The following is a 16,104-nucleotide window of genomic DNA, read 5'->3' on the forward strand; positions in this document are numbered from 1 at the left end:
GTATCGTATTCTTTTGACCACTTCCGATGAACCTGTTTTTTCAATGTTCATTCACTGGATGTAATACTGTAGCCAAATTTGGTAGGAACTTCCCTAATAGTTCAAAAGACCCAAGAATGAACGAAGTTCAATGACATTCCTGGGTGCATTTCTGATCGCATCCAATTTTTCCATGGTTGGATGTAAACCATCTTTGTCTACTCTGTACCCTAAGTACTCCACTGAGTTTTTAAATAACTCACACTTATGAGCAGACTCTCGTACTCTGTGCTTCTCTAGCCGTTTGAGGATTTCATTCAATATGTTATTATGAATTTGCCTATTTGGTGCTGAAATTAGTATGTCATCCAAATAACATACTACCTCTTCAATACCTTGCAAAATCTGGTTCATCACCCCTTGGAATATGGCAGGGGTGGAAGACACTCCAAACGGTAGCCTATTAAATTGATATAGGCCTAGATGAGTATTTATAGTCAAACATGACTTGGACGCCTCATCTCGTTCAAGCTGTAAATAGGCATTCGTAAGATCCAGTTTTGAGACGATCTGACCACCTGTCAGTGTTTTGAACAAATCTACTATATTCGGCAATGTATTGGGGACATTACCCTCTAGAACCTGGTTTACGGTTACTTTATAATCACTACACAATCTTACCTTACCATCGGACTTAGGTACAACAACAATGGGTGTAGCCCAATTACATCGATCTATCTTACAAATAATGTTCTCAGTCTCTAGTCTTTTGAGTTCTTGCTCAACTTTCTCCTTGAGTGCATATGGTACGGAACGTGGCTTGTAGTAAACCGATCTAGCGTCCTTCTGTACCTTGACACTCGCCTTGATGCCTTGGATCGGACTGCCCGTTTCGCAGAACACCTTTGGATACTTCTTGATAACCTCATCCGGTGATGAAAATGTTGCTTCCACACAGAAAATCTTACTCCAATCCAGCTTCAGTGAGCTCAACCAATTTCTTCCTAGTAAGGCAGGCTTGTCTCCTTTCACTACTATTAGAGGCAAGTTCTGAAATTGATCTTTATATTTCACCGGTACGGTGATACGACCTACCACAGGAATTTTCTCTCCCGAGTAGCCTCGCAGCTCTATCTTTGATTTCTCCAGTTGGAAATCATGCAATTTGTCACGGTACAGTGACTCTGGTAACTACACTCACGGATGCACCCGTGTCAATTTCCATTGGTATCTTGAATCCCACAACATCTATGTGGATTTTGATGCTTTCCGAATCGCTGTCTGTTAACCTCGTGCTCCTGATGACGTGTAACTCTAACATCTCCTCGTCCTGTTGTTGTTCTTCCATGCTGTGAAATCTCTTGGGATTTCTACTCATAGCTCTGAACGCTGGACTCATAGCTTTAAAAACTGGTTTACCCTTCAATCGGCATGCCTTCGCAAGATGCCCAGTCTTTCTGCAGAAGAAACACTCTGCCTTCACATATGGACAACTTTGAGCAATGTGTTGTCCCAGGCACCTATAGCACGACTTCGACGTTCTGGTAGAATTTCCAGTTTCTGAGACTTTGGGCCTCCACCATCTTTTACTTTGAACCTGCAGGTGATTTACCTCGGTTGACTGACGACCGTAATTATTATTTAATTCTCGGGAATATTGTTCGGCCATGCCCATCGACCTCGCTGTCTGACAAGCAATCTCAAAAGTCAAGTCATCCGTCGTCAATAACTTCCTTCTGATCGCATCATTTTTCACTCCACAAACAAAACGATCCCGTAATGCTCGGTTTTGAAAGTTTCCAAAATTACAGTGCATCGATAGCTTTTTTAATGCTACGATGTAATCACTGATACTTTCATCCGACTTTTGATTCCGAATCCCGAAATGATAGCTTTCAGCAATTTCTAACGGTTTGGGGTTGTAGTGCTGCTCCAGCTTCGTTAAAAATCGCTTTAAGCGTCATGTCCTTTGGCTCGTCAGGCACAAGCAGATTTACAAGAGTGTCATATAATGCCGGACCTGCTTCCGATAAGATCGCTCTCTTACGTTCCAACGCAGCCCGGTTCTGGACTGCATTGTCTGGAACTTCGATTATGTTATTTGCAGTGAAATACATTTCGAGCCGATCCACATACGCTTTAAAATGTTCCCGGTTGTGTCTATATTTCCCCCAAATGTCCGATTACACCTGCCATTTTAAACTCTAGCTGTTCACACCGTGTGCTGTATTTTACCTCGGATTTTGTAGCTTTTTTTCCCAAAGACAGAAACTCCCAAAGCCTCTCTGTTGGCTGGCTGAATCCTTCACCAACAAAATTTATGCTTTAAATCATCCGAAAAATCCCATCTTAATCGCCAAATGTGATATATTCACAGAGCACAGCACACACAGCTCCTAACATTATAAGGTATTGGTAAGGCCGCACCTGAAGTACTGCGTGCAGTTTTGGTCACCTTACTTAAGGAAGGATATACTAGCTTTGGAAGGGGTACAGAGACGATTCACTAGGCTGATTCCAGAAATGAGGGGGTTACCTTATGATGATAGATTGAGTAGACTGGGTCTTTACTCGTTGGAGTTCAGAAGGATGAGGGGTGATCTTATAGAAACATTTAAAATCATGAAAGGGATAGACAAGATAGAGGCAGAAAGGTTGTTTCCATTGGTAGGGGAGACTAGAACTAGGGGGCACAGCCTCAAAATACGGAGGAGCCAATTTAAAACTGAGTTAAGAAAGAATTTCTTCTCCCAGAGGGTTGTGAATCTGTGGAATTCTCTGCCCAAGGAAGCAGTTGAGGCTAGCTCATTGAATGTTTTCAAGTCAAAGATAGATAGATTTTTAACCAATGAGGGAATTAAGGGCTATGGGGAGAGGGCGGGTAAGTGGAGCTGAGTCCACGACCAGATCAGCCATGATCTTATTGAATGGCGGAGCAGGCTCGAGGGGCTAGATGGCCTACTCCTGTTCCTAATTCTTATGTTCTTATGTTCTTATAACATGACAGGCAGCTCTCTCGGAAGCCTCTGGAAATCTGCCTGGTTCTGTTTATTGTTAACCCTGCACTTGCAGTACACAATACGTCCACATCCACAGTGTGGAGCTACAAACATTACAAGCTTACAGACATTACAATTTGTACGGTCAGTTAAAATCAATGCCTGGCTCCAAACAGTATACCTGTAATTACCTCTGCACGTAACTGGAGTCAGCCCCAAGAGAATTTTTTACCACGAGATCCTTTTCTTCCACCTTCAGGAGCGCCTTGCCACAGTTGCTAGGCAATAGCTTGGCAACCCACAGTGCTAATATAATAGTAAATTTTGTTGCATGCTGCAACAGCTGTGTAGCTTAACGTCACCTGACAGGAAGCAAGCACTCCATTGCTGCAGTCTGCAGTTCCATTTCACAACACGCTGACTGTCCTGGGAAGACACAGTTATTACAACCTGCCATGTGAATGTGACCACAGGCATCCAAAACATTTCCAGCCATGTGATACAAAGCCACAAAGCAAATTCCCTCCTCCACCACAGGGAAAATGGAAATATTCCTTTTTTTTGTTACATGTATATTGCTTGGTGAGCTCTTCCGCTCATCAAGGCAATGAATTTCAATTCAGTAAAAAGTCTGTAATAAAAAGCTAGCATCAGTAAAAGTGACTGCGAAGCTGTCATATTGTTGTTAAAAACTGGCTCACTAATGTTCTTTAGGGAAGGAAATCTGTTGGCGTTACCCAGTCTGCTCTATTTATAGGGGAGTCAAGGGTTATGGCGAGCAGGCAGGGAAGTAGAGTTGAGGTCAAGATCAGATCAGCCGTGATCTTATTGAATGGCGGAGTAGGCTTGAGGGGCCAAATGGCCGACTCCTGCTCCTATTTCTTATGTTCTTATGCTTTTGTGTGTGACACCAGTTCCACACCAAGCTCGCTGACTCTTTTAACTGCCCTGTAAAGTGTCCAGCAAGCCACTCAGTTGTATTAAATGGCTCACCACCACCTTCTCAGGGCAACTGGGGATGGGCAATAAATGCTGGCCTTGCCAGCGACGCCCACACCCCGAGAACAAAAACAAAATGAATGTCTGAGTTGAGATAAGGAACATTTTTCTGCTACTTTTCGCACGCAGTGTCAGTATCAATCATTCCCAGATCAACCCTTCCCAACCATGATGCTCAACTTTCAACCCCAGATCAGCTTCCAGCACCACCTTCATCTCCCACGTCATCCATCCTTGCGCTTGAAGATTTGGAATCAGCAACATTATGGAGAGTTTCCCCCACTGAAGGTTGAAGCTGCCCAACTCTTTCCATTTTGGTACCTTACAGATAGTCTGAGGTAGATTCAACACCAATTTGAAGGGGCACCGTGCGCCTCAGTCCGCTTTTCAATCAATATGAGCTTGATTACAAGGGTTTAGTGAAGCAAATATGATAAAGGAACAGTGCCAGAATCTCAGGCTGTTACAGATTTCTAACACTCCTACTCAACTTCAACTCTTTGTGGACAAGGAGATTTCCACCATTCCTTACAGAAAAATGATAAACATGTTTATTAAGAAAAGCAGACAATGGCAACCAAAGAAAATCAGACAACGAGACCTAGGTGTCATGGTACATCAGTCATTGAAAGTTGGCATGCAGGTACAGCAGGCAGTTAAGAAAGCAAATGGCATGTTGGTCTTCATAGCGAGAGCATTTGAGTATAGGAGCAGGGAGATTTTACTGCAGTTGTACAGGGCCTTGGTGAGGTCTCACCTGGGATATTGTGTACAGTTTTTGTCTCCTAATCTGAGGAAGGACATTCTTGCTATTGAGGGAGTGCAGCGAAGGTTCACCAGACTGATTCCCGGGATGACAGGACTGACATATGAAGAAAGACTGGATCGACTAGGCTTATATTCACTGGAATTTAGAAGAATGAGAGTGGGTCGTATAGAAGCATATAAAATTCTGACGGGACTGGACAGGTTAGATGCAGGAAGAATGTTCCCAATGTTGGGGAAGTCCAGAACCAGGGGTCACAGTCTAAGGATAAGGGGTAAGCCATTTAGGACCGAGATGAGGAGAAACTTTTGCACCCAGAGAATTGTGAACCTGTGGAATTCTCTGCCACATAAAGTTGTTGAGTCCAGTTTGTTGCATATATTCAAAAGGGAGTTTTTAGCCCTTACGGCTAAAGGGATCGGGGGTATGGAGAGAAAGCAGGAATGGGGTACTGAAGTTGCATGATCAGCCATGATCTTATTGAATGGTGGTGCAGGCTCAAAGGGCCGAATGACCTGCTCCTGCACCTATTTTCTATGTTCCCCCCTCTGTAATCACCATCATCATGGATCGAAGGATATTGCATCTGCACTGTTCTGAATCTCAGTGCTCAGTACTGTTTGCTGGTACATGCGTTTCCTATTCGAACATCCTGCTGTTTAATGTGTACTATGACCAACCATCTGAATCAGGTGACAACCTACACTTCGGCTATATCAGAGTCACAGAAATCTGCAGCAGATATCAAAACATTTGCATTGGGTGCGTCACTGCAGCGCGGGCCGCCGAGACAATGGATTTAAATCCCTCATATCTGTTCTACAGCTTCCCATATGCGTCACTAGTTGTGACTGAATTATTTGCAGGAGGAATTAAAAAGTGCCCAAGAGGGAATTCTCTATCCTGTTCGACTGCCTCTGCCAGAGCCTTCAACAATATTTGCCTCACCCTCCAGTGGATGGGCAAGAGGGAAATTAAGGTGGGGGGCTCAGCAATTGATTGGGGGACTTACAAACAGTAATACATGAATTCCAACATTCACATGGTGTGTTCACAGCCCAATCAACCACCCAGTTGGCAATATACAGCTTTGTAAATAAAAAATTACTCATGGAAATCAAAATACAGAAGGAAGCAGGTTGGATGAGCATTGCATTAGCAAGGTATCCTTTCACCTCTGGGACCAAGGTTCAAATCCAACTAAGGCTGTCTGCCAGCAGCAAGTCTCCTATGTGAAAAGAATTTGATTATAGTCTTGACCAGCAACCCATCAGCGTGAACCCACAGCACAGAATCACTCAAATTGATACTGAAATAGCAATCAGAGTGAGAGAGGACACATGGACAGTGGTTTGAGAACCCCACTGGTGTGAATAACCGGTGAAGTGCAGGTACTTTTCAGAAGTTAGGGCAGAGTGAAGGGCCCTTGCTCTATCTGATGTGAGAGTGCTGGTGACAAAAGTGGAAAAAGTGTCCCAATCCTCAGCACTAACATACCTCACCTTGACAATCATATAATGGTCATCTGTTTTTCCCCCCGCACCCGACCCCGCCCACAAAAACAAATGACCAGATAACAAGGGGAAAGCCAGATACATTATAGAGACAAAACTGAACAGCGAAGACAGGGCTATTCCACCCCATGATGACAATCCGTGATCGTGGATTAAGAATTTAATCATCAGGGCTGTTTGGAGGCAGATGTATTTATTGGGCCACTGGCAGGATGACTTAGTGCTAATTCAGCCCAGAGAGGAACCAATGATGGTTTTAACAAATTTAATACCTTATTAAGTGTTCAAAATAGGCAAGTGACCTATTTGACTTTAAGAACCAGACTCCATTTTCTGCAGGTTCAAGGACATGGTTATGGCATGAGGTGCCTTTTTCCACCACCCGATAAAATAAAATAACACCGGAGGATGAACTTATACTGATGTCAGATCTTCTCAACCCCCAGTTTCCTCAATAGGGCTAAAAAGCCCCAGGGCCACAGAGAAAAGGAAACAGTACATTCTAAAAAGGCACAAATTGAGAGGGTTTTTCCAAGAGATGATATTGGAAGTTCTGATTTTATCCTTCTTCACCTTGCAGACTTTGGCATCTAAACAAGACTTCCAAATTCTGTCAGTGCATCATCAAAACAGGTCATCAACTGAAACCCTCAGAAGCAACACTGGTTACTGTACGTTGCCACCTCACATCCAAGTCCCGCCCCCCCACCACCATCACCACCTCAACCACCCCCAGAGAAAAAGCTGATTATTACTGTATATCCACCATTGTCACCAAGTGACACCCTCATAGGGAATGTTGATTTTTCTGTGTCCTCACCTTACATCCTTGCCAACGGTCATAGCAGCAATTACTTTCTTAACTGCTTCCTTCCTTTTCTCCTTCTTCTCATTATTTAGCTCAGCCTTCAACTCGAATATCTCTCCTGTAACAATAAAACAGATGGCCAAAATGAGACTGAATGTACTACTGATAAATATTCAGCACTACAAAATACTGAGTAACTGGTCTCATAAATCCCTCAATATAAAGTGGTTGGCAGAAAATGCTTTGGTCGATGCTGTTTTAAGAAATACCTGCTGATAAATTGAATCTCAGCATAAAGGTTTCTGGTGTACTGAAAACATTTTCAATTGAATGCAGCCAAATTTCAGAATCAGAATTGCCGAGAGAAAACGCTGGTACGCTCAGCTCGCCCATGGCCGTGCTCCCTGCCGGTATCCATGGGATCTCCATGAATTAAAGCCAAATTTATCAGTGACCACTGATCTAAACCCATGTACATGCGATATAGCCAAGATTGGACCTTCCAGGGCATTTATTAAATATGTTACTCTGCACAGAACCGAACTTTACACGTAGCACACATTCACCATTACATATGGCAAATGCTACAAGGACACCCTCAAAGCCTCCCTGATAAAGTGCGACATCCCCACCGACACCTGGAAGTCCCTGGCCGAAGACCGCCCTAAGTGGAGGAAGTGCATCCGGGAGGGCGCTGAGCATCTCGAGTCTCATTGCCGAGAACATGCAGAAATCAAGCACAGGCAGCAGAAAGAGCATGCGGCAAACCAGTCCCACCCACCCTTTCCCTCAACATCTATCTGCCCCACCTGTGACAGGGACTGTGGTTCTCATACTGGACTGTTCAGCCACCCAAGAACTCAGTTTAAGAATGGAAGCAAGTCCTCCTCGACTCCGAGGGACTGTCTATGATGATGATGATAGATTTGTACTCTTCCATCGGCATTTTTCTCCATTGGCTCTTCCTCCTCACCCATCACTCCTGCCCGAGCTGAGGAAGCAGCCCGAGAAGGTGCTTGAAAACCCATTTCTGTTGGCCCACACCCTGCCGTTCTCTTGTGCCTCGCCAACAGTCCGGCTGAGATGGGAATGGACCATCTGCAGAGTCGAGTCTACAACCTGTGCCTCAGCTCCCCGCGGTGCAATACACCCACTACACACCGCCGTGCCATCACTTAAACCTAACGCAGTAACTTCAGTAAGCTCTGGACAGTCACTAGGTTGCCTGTGTCCTCTACAACAAGCAACCAAGAGGGGAGGTACAGGACGGGAAACCCACCTTTTTTATTCGTTGTGAAATACTTGGAGTCGGTCATGGTGACAATATTTTATGCTTCCTGCAAAAAAAAAACACATTTTGAAACAAGTTTTCCCCCAGCAATTTTCCTTTATGCATTGGTGCCTGCATTAAAGACAGGAAGTTCAACTCGTGTTAATACCAGGAAGCATTTCTGTAGTTCCAGAAGCATGGTTGTGCAGATTCCAATGGATTGTAGACAGCCGAGGGACAATTGCTTCAGTCAGAAACACCGTATCTATTTTAATTTCTTTTGAATGCCTGTGTCTGGGAACTCAAGTTTGGCATAGAAAAAGCAAAAAAGCAACACATCACCTGGTCATAACTCACTGCTACCTGTGGCACCTTGCTGTGCGCAAATCGGCTGCCGCATTTCCCACATTAAAACAGTGACACTTCAAAAGTACTTCATTGGCCACAAAGCGCTTTGGGACGCCCAGAGGTCGTGAAAGGTGCTACATAAATGCTATATAAATACTCCACAGCTTCTTCAACAGCACATCCCAAACCCACAACCTCTACTACCTAGAAGGATAAGGACATAAGGACAACAGGCTCATGGGAACACTGTCGCCTCCAAGTTCCCCCCACTCTCCCCCGCCCCCCCCCCCCCCAAGTTACACACCATCCTGACGTGGAAATTTATCACCGTTCCTTCATTGTCACTGGGTCAAAATCCTGGAATTCCCTCCCTAACAGCACTGTGGGAGCACCTTCACCACTCGGACTGCAGCGGTTCAAGAAGGCAGCTCACCACCATCTTCCCAAGGGCAATTAGAAATGGGCAATAAATGCTGGCCTTGCCAGTGATGCCCACATCCCATGAATGAATTTTTAAAAAGACCAGAGTAATGAGATAAAGTCTCCTATATTTGGTGTTCAGGACCCAATATGAGATGAATGGGGCAGTCTCAATCCTGAATCATACACACGATGCCACAGTTCAACAATAGACGTCTCAAAGTATCAATAGCCCTTGGAAAGATCATAAAAGATGGCTTGTGTGAATTGGAAATGTTACATTTCCTACTGGTGCAGTAGTCGGGTGGAATCTTTTGTTGTTCGAGGAGTCAAGATAAATATTCAACAGTACTACAGGGAGGCTTACTCATCAGCTGGCTGTGCTATACGTGACCTGGGAGCATTTTGAGATAAACACAGGATGCACAGATAGGAAAAATTATTATTCCACTGCTCCACACTGACATTCCTCACCTTAACAAACATAACATTCACCAGGAACAGCAAGTTTTTCCTAATATTCTAAAATAAACCACAAATAGCTGATTTTGAAGGAACTGCAATGAGTCGACATTAAGCCATTGCAGCTGTTAATTCATCAAACTAAAATTGTGAAAATGTGATATCACCTGCACAGACTTGCTGAGAGATACCAATGAAAAAAATTACATTCGCCACATACACGTCAAGGAGCGAATGGAACCCGAAGCAGATTATTGGTTTATTCTCAATAATGCAGCCCCGTGAAGTAGGATTTAAATTATATTATATAGCCATTTCTTGCATTAGGTAATTTCTTGGAAGGCATTTAGAGATGGTCAAATTATAAAGGTTTAGCTATCAGCTTATCGTCCTTCTTCACCTGGTCTCCTGGGGATATTTATTTATTTCTCTCTCTGCTGCAGCAGCCACGAAGATCTTTGGTCCCTTATTAGCTTTACCTCGGCAGAAGTCTGCTGTATCCCTTAGCTGGGGCTGAGTCATGCTTCATGGATGCGACATGCTGTCATTTTGTTACAACAGCTTGCTGTTTTCCCATCTTGCTCGCCTTTATTTTTCGTATTTCTTTTCTGGTTAAATTTGTTCTTGGGGTGAGGAGGACAACAGCAAGGCTGAATTTACTGCCCGTGCCCAGTTGCCCCGAGGGGGTAATGGTGGGCCGCCATCTTGTACAGCAATTGTCATTACAGCAGGGTGGCTTGCTGAGGGCATTAAGAGTCGGATATAGAGTGCAGAGTCATGACTAGGCCAGACCTGAGTGACAGATCCTATCCCTGAAGGACCTTTGTAAACCAGTTAGGATTTTACAACAAAACAGCATGGTCATTTTTCTTCTAGAACAGAGGAGATTCAAGGCATGATCAGTCAGAGGTGTTTATAATTATGAAGGGATGGGACAGAATAGATAGAAAACAGACTGTTTCCTATGATTGAGGGGCTGAGGACAACAACTTGTATTTATATAGCGCCTTGAATGCAGCGAAACCACCCAAGGCGCTTCACAGGAGCATTATGCGGTAAAAATTTGACACCGAGCTGCATAAGTAGAAATTAGTGCGGCTTGGTCAAAGAGGTAGGTTTTAAGGAGCATCTTGAAGGAGGAAAAAAAATTAGAGGGGCAGAGAGGTTTAGGGAGGGAGTTCCAGAGCTTGGGGCCTAGGCAACAGAAGGCACGGCCGCCGATGGTTGAGCGATTAGAATCAGGGATGCTCAGGCGGGCAGAATTAGAGGGGCGCAGATATCTTGGGGTGGGGAGGGAGGTGGGGCTGGAGGAGATTACAGAGATAGGGAGGGGCGAGGCCATGGAGGGATTTGAAAACAAGGTGAGAAAAATAAAATATAAAATGTAGCAGTGTTAGGGCAGGAGAAACATTATATTTTACGAGGATTGAGGCTCTAAAATGCAGGACCAGAGTTAGTGATTGAAGCCGAGACCATGTCAACTTATAGAAATAGATTAGAAAGGACTTGGAAACAGGGCCGGCACAAAGGATTCGGACTATTGCTCGTGTGGGGGGTAAACATGAACGTGAACTAGTTGAGCCGAGCGGACTGCTTCTGTTGTAATTTCTACGTAATTCATCACATCTTCCAATAATATGGACACACTTACACAAAAGCAAAATACTGCGGATGCTGGAATCTGGAATAAAAACAGAAAATGCTGGAAATCTCCAAGTCAGGCAGCATCTGTGGAGAGGAAGCAGAGTTAATGTTCTGGGTTGATGACCCTTCGTCAGAAATGGAGGGTGTTCGGAAAGAACAGATTCTTAACCAGCACTGAAAGGGGGAGGGGAACAAAAGGGAAGGTCTGTGATAGAGTGGAAGACAGGAGAGATTAGAGACACAAAAGGGATGATGGCCCAAATTCAAATGCCAATGCCAGGAGTTAGAAAAACATGAAGTCGAGATATGGACACATTATTCAGGAGACATAAAAGGGAAAGTATTTTCATTGAAAGCACTTCCCCTTTAAGCAGGGTAAAACACAAGCTAGCAAATCCCAGTGAAGTCTTCAAAATCCTGAATCCATCTCAGCCTCGGGGTGCTGCAGAATCCCAGAGAACCGCAACTACGGGCGGCTAGAGAGCGGACTGGGATGCCCGCCCGGTGGTGTGCTGTAGCCAGGGGATTAGTGCAATCAGGCTGGCACTAGCTAACGCCATTAACTATCAACGTGCATCCAGGTAGCAAGAGGGCCTTCCCTCGATTATAGCAACAAGGGGCTCAGCCCTTACAATATCCCTAATGAGCAAACACCTTGCCCGTGCAGGGACTCTGAACCAAATGCCACACTTGCCTCAATAGGACTACCGCCTGACTGTTCACGGCCCAAGAGGAAGGACGAGTATTCATTTGTATAATGGAATTACTATCGCTGTAACCCACCACCTTGCCCTGCACGCTCTCCCCAAAACTCTTGCCCCACTACTACTCTTTGACTTTTGCGTTCAGTTCTTTTCCCTAATCTTTCTACTCAATCCCGCCTTAGGACATTTAATTAACTAAAAAGTTGGTGCAGTATCTAAGGTGGTAACCCTTAATTCTTCACACCAAACTGCTCCCACTAGCTGCACTTCAACCAGTGTTAAACGGCTCAAAATACTTTCCCCAGACACAATCCAAAGATTGAGGGGACAAATGCAAATCAGAATGCTGAGGGATTTTCATGGTTCAATTGTGGAAAAGTCGCACACACACCGAACCATCACAATTCATGGAAATCCTACTGAGGATTTCTTCTGATGACTCACCATTGTTGTGGCCTCCGATTATCAGACTATCGGAGAGATTGAACACTGGAGAATTACGGTAGAATATACAAGAGATGTGCATCAGTATGGGTGTGATGTTCTATTTATCCCAAATTTATTTATAGTCCCCATACCCATCTCTGCAGTTGGTTCAATAACATGGTTTTTTTTTAGCACTTTTTAACTAGTCAAAATGATTGCTTTATTAACATTCGCAGGTTCATTTTGCTTTTTTACCCCTGCTGCATGGACCTACTGAGGATCGGGACTCACATCACTGTTCAGCATCGTGGAAACTTGCTCTCTCAGAAGCCCTCCCCTCCCAAGCATAAGATACATATTGCAGCTTCTTTGAGGAGCATCCCTTACAGCACTGAAAACCACTGCAGCTTTTGATCACCACCCAAAGCCTGTTCACATACTTCACACTCACTACTGCAGCCAGAAACAGGGATAAGTACCAGCTCATCGGCGATGTACAGGTCAGTATCCTAGCAACAGTTGATAGCCTGTGATGGCTGAGATTTTAATAATCTGGAAATATCTCCACTTACAGGTTATTGAAGATAAAAGATAGAGGAGCAGGAACAAGCCTTTTACTTCTTAAGATGCTTAATTAAAAATTGCTCTAAATCCCAACAGACTGAACGTGTTAACATTTTGTAAATTGTCTATCAAGATAGTACCGCATACAAAAATAGGAAGTCAAATTCTGTCAGATCACTGCATTCTCTGAAATCACATGTCCGGGACGTTTACTAGCCGAACGTTCCTTCACCCTCGAGGCGCAAACATGAATAATTGGTCAGTTGGGTGCGGTGTAAGATACCCAGCACATGTGGAACTGTACCCCAGCAAGGGGTCAACGCCCTTGAGAGAGATGGGGAAGGGAGGAATTAAAAGTTGAGGCAAGGGAAAAAGAGAGTAAAATAAAATTGGAGTCCTTAAAAACAGATTGCCATTTAGTTTTTGACACCTCTCGGAGGTTCTCCTTTCCGAGATCTGCCTCGGTTTTTCTTGCACCTAGCTAAGAGGTGCCTTGGGATGTTCATGCTGTCAAAATATCACACTGAACTCAATTCACCTCCAGAATTTCCACTGAGTGACAGGCCTTAAACAACCAACTTCAATCTGCTGTGCAACTTAAATCCTCTCTCCTGGCACAAGTGGAAAAGGCTAAAACCTACAATGGTACTGGCTGTTTTTTATAGTTCGAGTGGACACCATTATAGCATTACACACACCCGTCATTAAGCTTTACTAAAGTCCAGAAGATTACACTGGAACTTAGCGAAGCTAGTCACTGTAGGACTGACCTCACACGGGCTTTTAATGCACACTCAAGTCCGACTGATTGGTCTCCTGAAGATACTAACTCTTGCTGGGACACAGTTTCCCAAGCACATCATTCAAGTGGCCAATCTTCCTTTCTGAGGAATTTCAACATCCAATTTCCAGGAAGGGTTTCCGGACAGCAATCAGGAATGGTAACCAGGACTGTTTATTTCTGTGTTTGTTCCTCATTTCCTAGCCCATGAGGACTGAGACCAATAAAAATATAAGGGCATAAGAAATAAGAGCAGGAGTAGGCCATCTGGCCCCTCGAGCCTGCTCCGCTATTCAATAAGATCATAGCTGATCCGATCATGGACTCAGCTCCACTTCCCTACCCGCTCCCCATAACTCCTTACTCCTTATCGTTTAAGAAACTGTCTCTCTCTGTCTTGAATTTATTCGATGTCCCGCCTTCCACAGCTCTGAGGCAGCGAATTCCACAGATTTACAACCCTCAAAGAAATTCCTTCTCATCTCAGTTTTAAATGGATGGCCCCACATTCTAAGATCATGCCCCCTAGTTCTAGTCTCCCCTATCAGTGGAAACATTCCTCTCTGTAGCCACCTTGTCAAGCCCCCTCACAATCTTATACTTTTCGATAAGATCACCTCTCATTCTTCTGAATTCCAATGAGTAGAGGCCCAACCTCTACTCATTGGAATTCAGAAGAGGGGGCTTTTCTCATAAGTCAACCCCCTCATCCCCAGAATCAACCTAGTGAATCTTCTCTGATCAGCCTCCAATGCAAATATACCATTTCTTAAGTATGGAAACCAAAACTGCACGCAATATTCCAGGTGTGGCCTCACCAATACCTTGTACAACGGCAGCAAGACTTCCCTGCTTTTATACTCCATCCCCTTTGCAACAAAGGTAAAGATTCCATTGGCCTTCCTGATCACTTGCTGTACCTGCATACTATCCTTTTGTGTTTCGTGCACAAGTACCCCCAGGTCCCGCTGGAGTGCAGCACTTTGCAATTTTTCTCCATTTAAATAATAGCTTGCTCTTTGATATTTTCTGCCAATGGGAAAAGTCCAGGTGCCTGTTCAGTCTGGGATCAGTTAACCCCTCGCAGATCTGGAATCCAACTTGGGATCTTCAGTTCTGCATGACTTCTTACTGCACCGGGCTGTGCTTCTAGCCCCTAGAGTTCATTCCCAGGGGGAAGGTGTGGGGCGTCTACAGATTTCACCTGCAGATTATTTTACACTTTTGACAATTCTCACACTCAACCCACATCAGCTTTGGTTGCCAAGCAACAGAATGTACCACCCCCTCCAAAAGGCCACACTTCCCTCCCGCCTCAGTTCCAGGCATGCCGCAACAATTCGAGACCCCACTCTTACAGCGGCAGACATTGCTACGGACAGAGCCGCAGCAACACCCGAGAGATAGGCAAGCCAACTGGGAAACGGCACCAGCGGGCCCTCGCTAATGCGGCCCACTCAGTTCACCAGGCACCAAATCCTTCACTTACACCGCGGGGCGGATTTGGACGCGGGACTCCCCTCATTCCGATCACAGACCGCCCAGTGCCAGCGGAAAAGGGGAGGGCTCACATCACCAAACTGACAACCAGGAAACAAAATGATGGCGTCAACACCATTTGAACAGCCATTTACCAAGCTGGCTTTCAAAAACTGCCTGTGCCCCTCACTAACTGACACAACAGGCACGCACGGGGTGGGGCAAGAGGGCCTGTCGTTCACCCGCACCATGGGCACAAGCTGTGCCATCATGCCCCCTGGGTGTAAATCCCACCGACAGGGCAGATGTTACAGACCCTGCCCCCGGGAAGGGGAGCACCAACTGACCTGCACCAACCCCTCTCCAATGCCATGGAGAAGGGAGGGGAGGGAGGGGGAGGAAGGAGAGGGGAGAAGGGAGGGGGAGGAGGGGAGGGGAGAGGAGAGGGGGAGAAAAAGAGAAAGGGGGGGAAAGAGAAAGAGGGGAAGAGAGTGAGAGAGAGGGGGGGGAGGTGGGGAAGGAAGGCGGATCAACGCAGCCGGCCCGAGGCTGGACGGAGCTCGGCAGGAAAGAGCGAGGCCTGGAGGCAGCTTCGGCCTAAGGCGGGTGCCGGGGAGATGGTAAGGTGGGTAAGCGAGAGACCGACCTGTGAGGAGCCGGAACCGGAGAGATGAGGAGCTGGAACTGCAACTGGAGCCGGAGGGCGGGGCTAGCGCCGTGTGCCGGGCAAAGCCGTCCCCGGGAGGCCGAGCCGGAAGTGGGCGGGGGAAGAGTGGGAAGGCCGGGGTCCCAGGTCCCAGATAGCCCTGCCCCAGACAGCAGCCAGACACCATCCCTGCCCCAGACACCAGCCAGATACCCTGCACTATATGTGGAGAGAGAAACAAAATTAATGTTTCAGGTCATCACAAGTGGAAAAAGTTACATCTAACACATTTTAA

The 16,104-nt window shown here is 45.5% G+C and overlaps 1 protein-coding gene across 1 annotated transcript in view; it reads right to left on the reverse strand.

The window, feature by feature from the left end:
• Nucleotides 1-15,898, reverse strand: part of ap2b1 (adaptor related protein complex 2 subunit beta 1) — a 249,959-nt gene extending 234,061 nt beyond the window's left edge. The window contains exons 1-3 of the mRNA XM_070856807.1: nt 15,810-15,898; nt 8,345-8,402; nt 7,078-7,183 (exon numbers count right to left, since the gene is read on the reverse strand). Of these exons, the coding sequence (XP_070712908.1) occupies nt 7,078-7,183; nt 8,345-8,381 (143 nt within the window). The 5' untranslated portion in view covers nt 8,382-8,402; nt 15,810-15,898. The remainder of the gene's footprint in view (nt 1-7,077; nt 7,184-8,344; nt 8,403-15,809) is intronic.
• Between the last annotated feature and the right edge of the window lie 206 nt (nt 15,899-16,104).

The sequence above is a fragment of the Pristiophorus japonicus genome, chromosome 16, assembly GCF_044704955.1.
Source record: "Pristiophorus japonicus isolate sPriJap1 chromosome 16, sPriJap1.hap1, whole genome shotgun sequence".
In the NCBI taxonomy this organism is placed as follows: Eukaryota; Metazoa; Chordata; class Chondrichthyes; family Pristiophoridae; genus Pristiophorus; species Pristiophorus japonicus.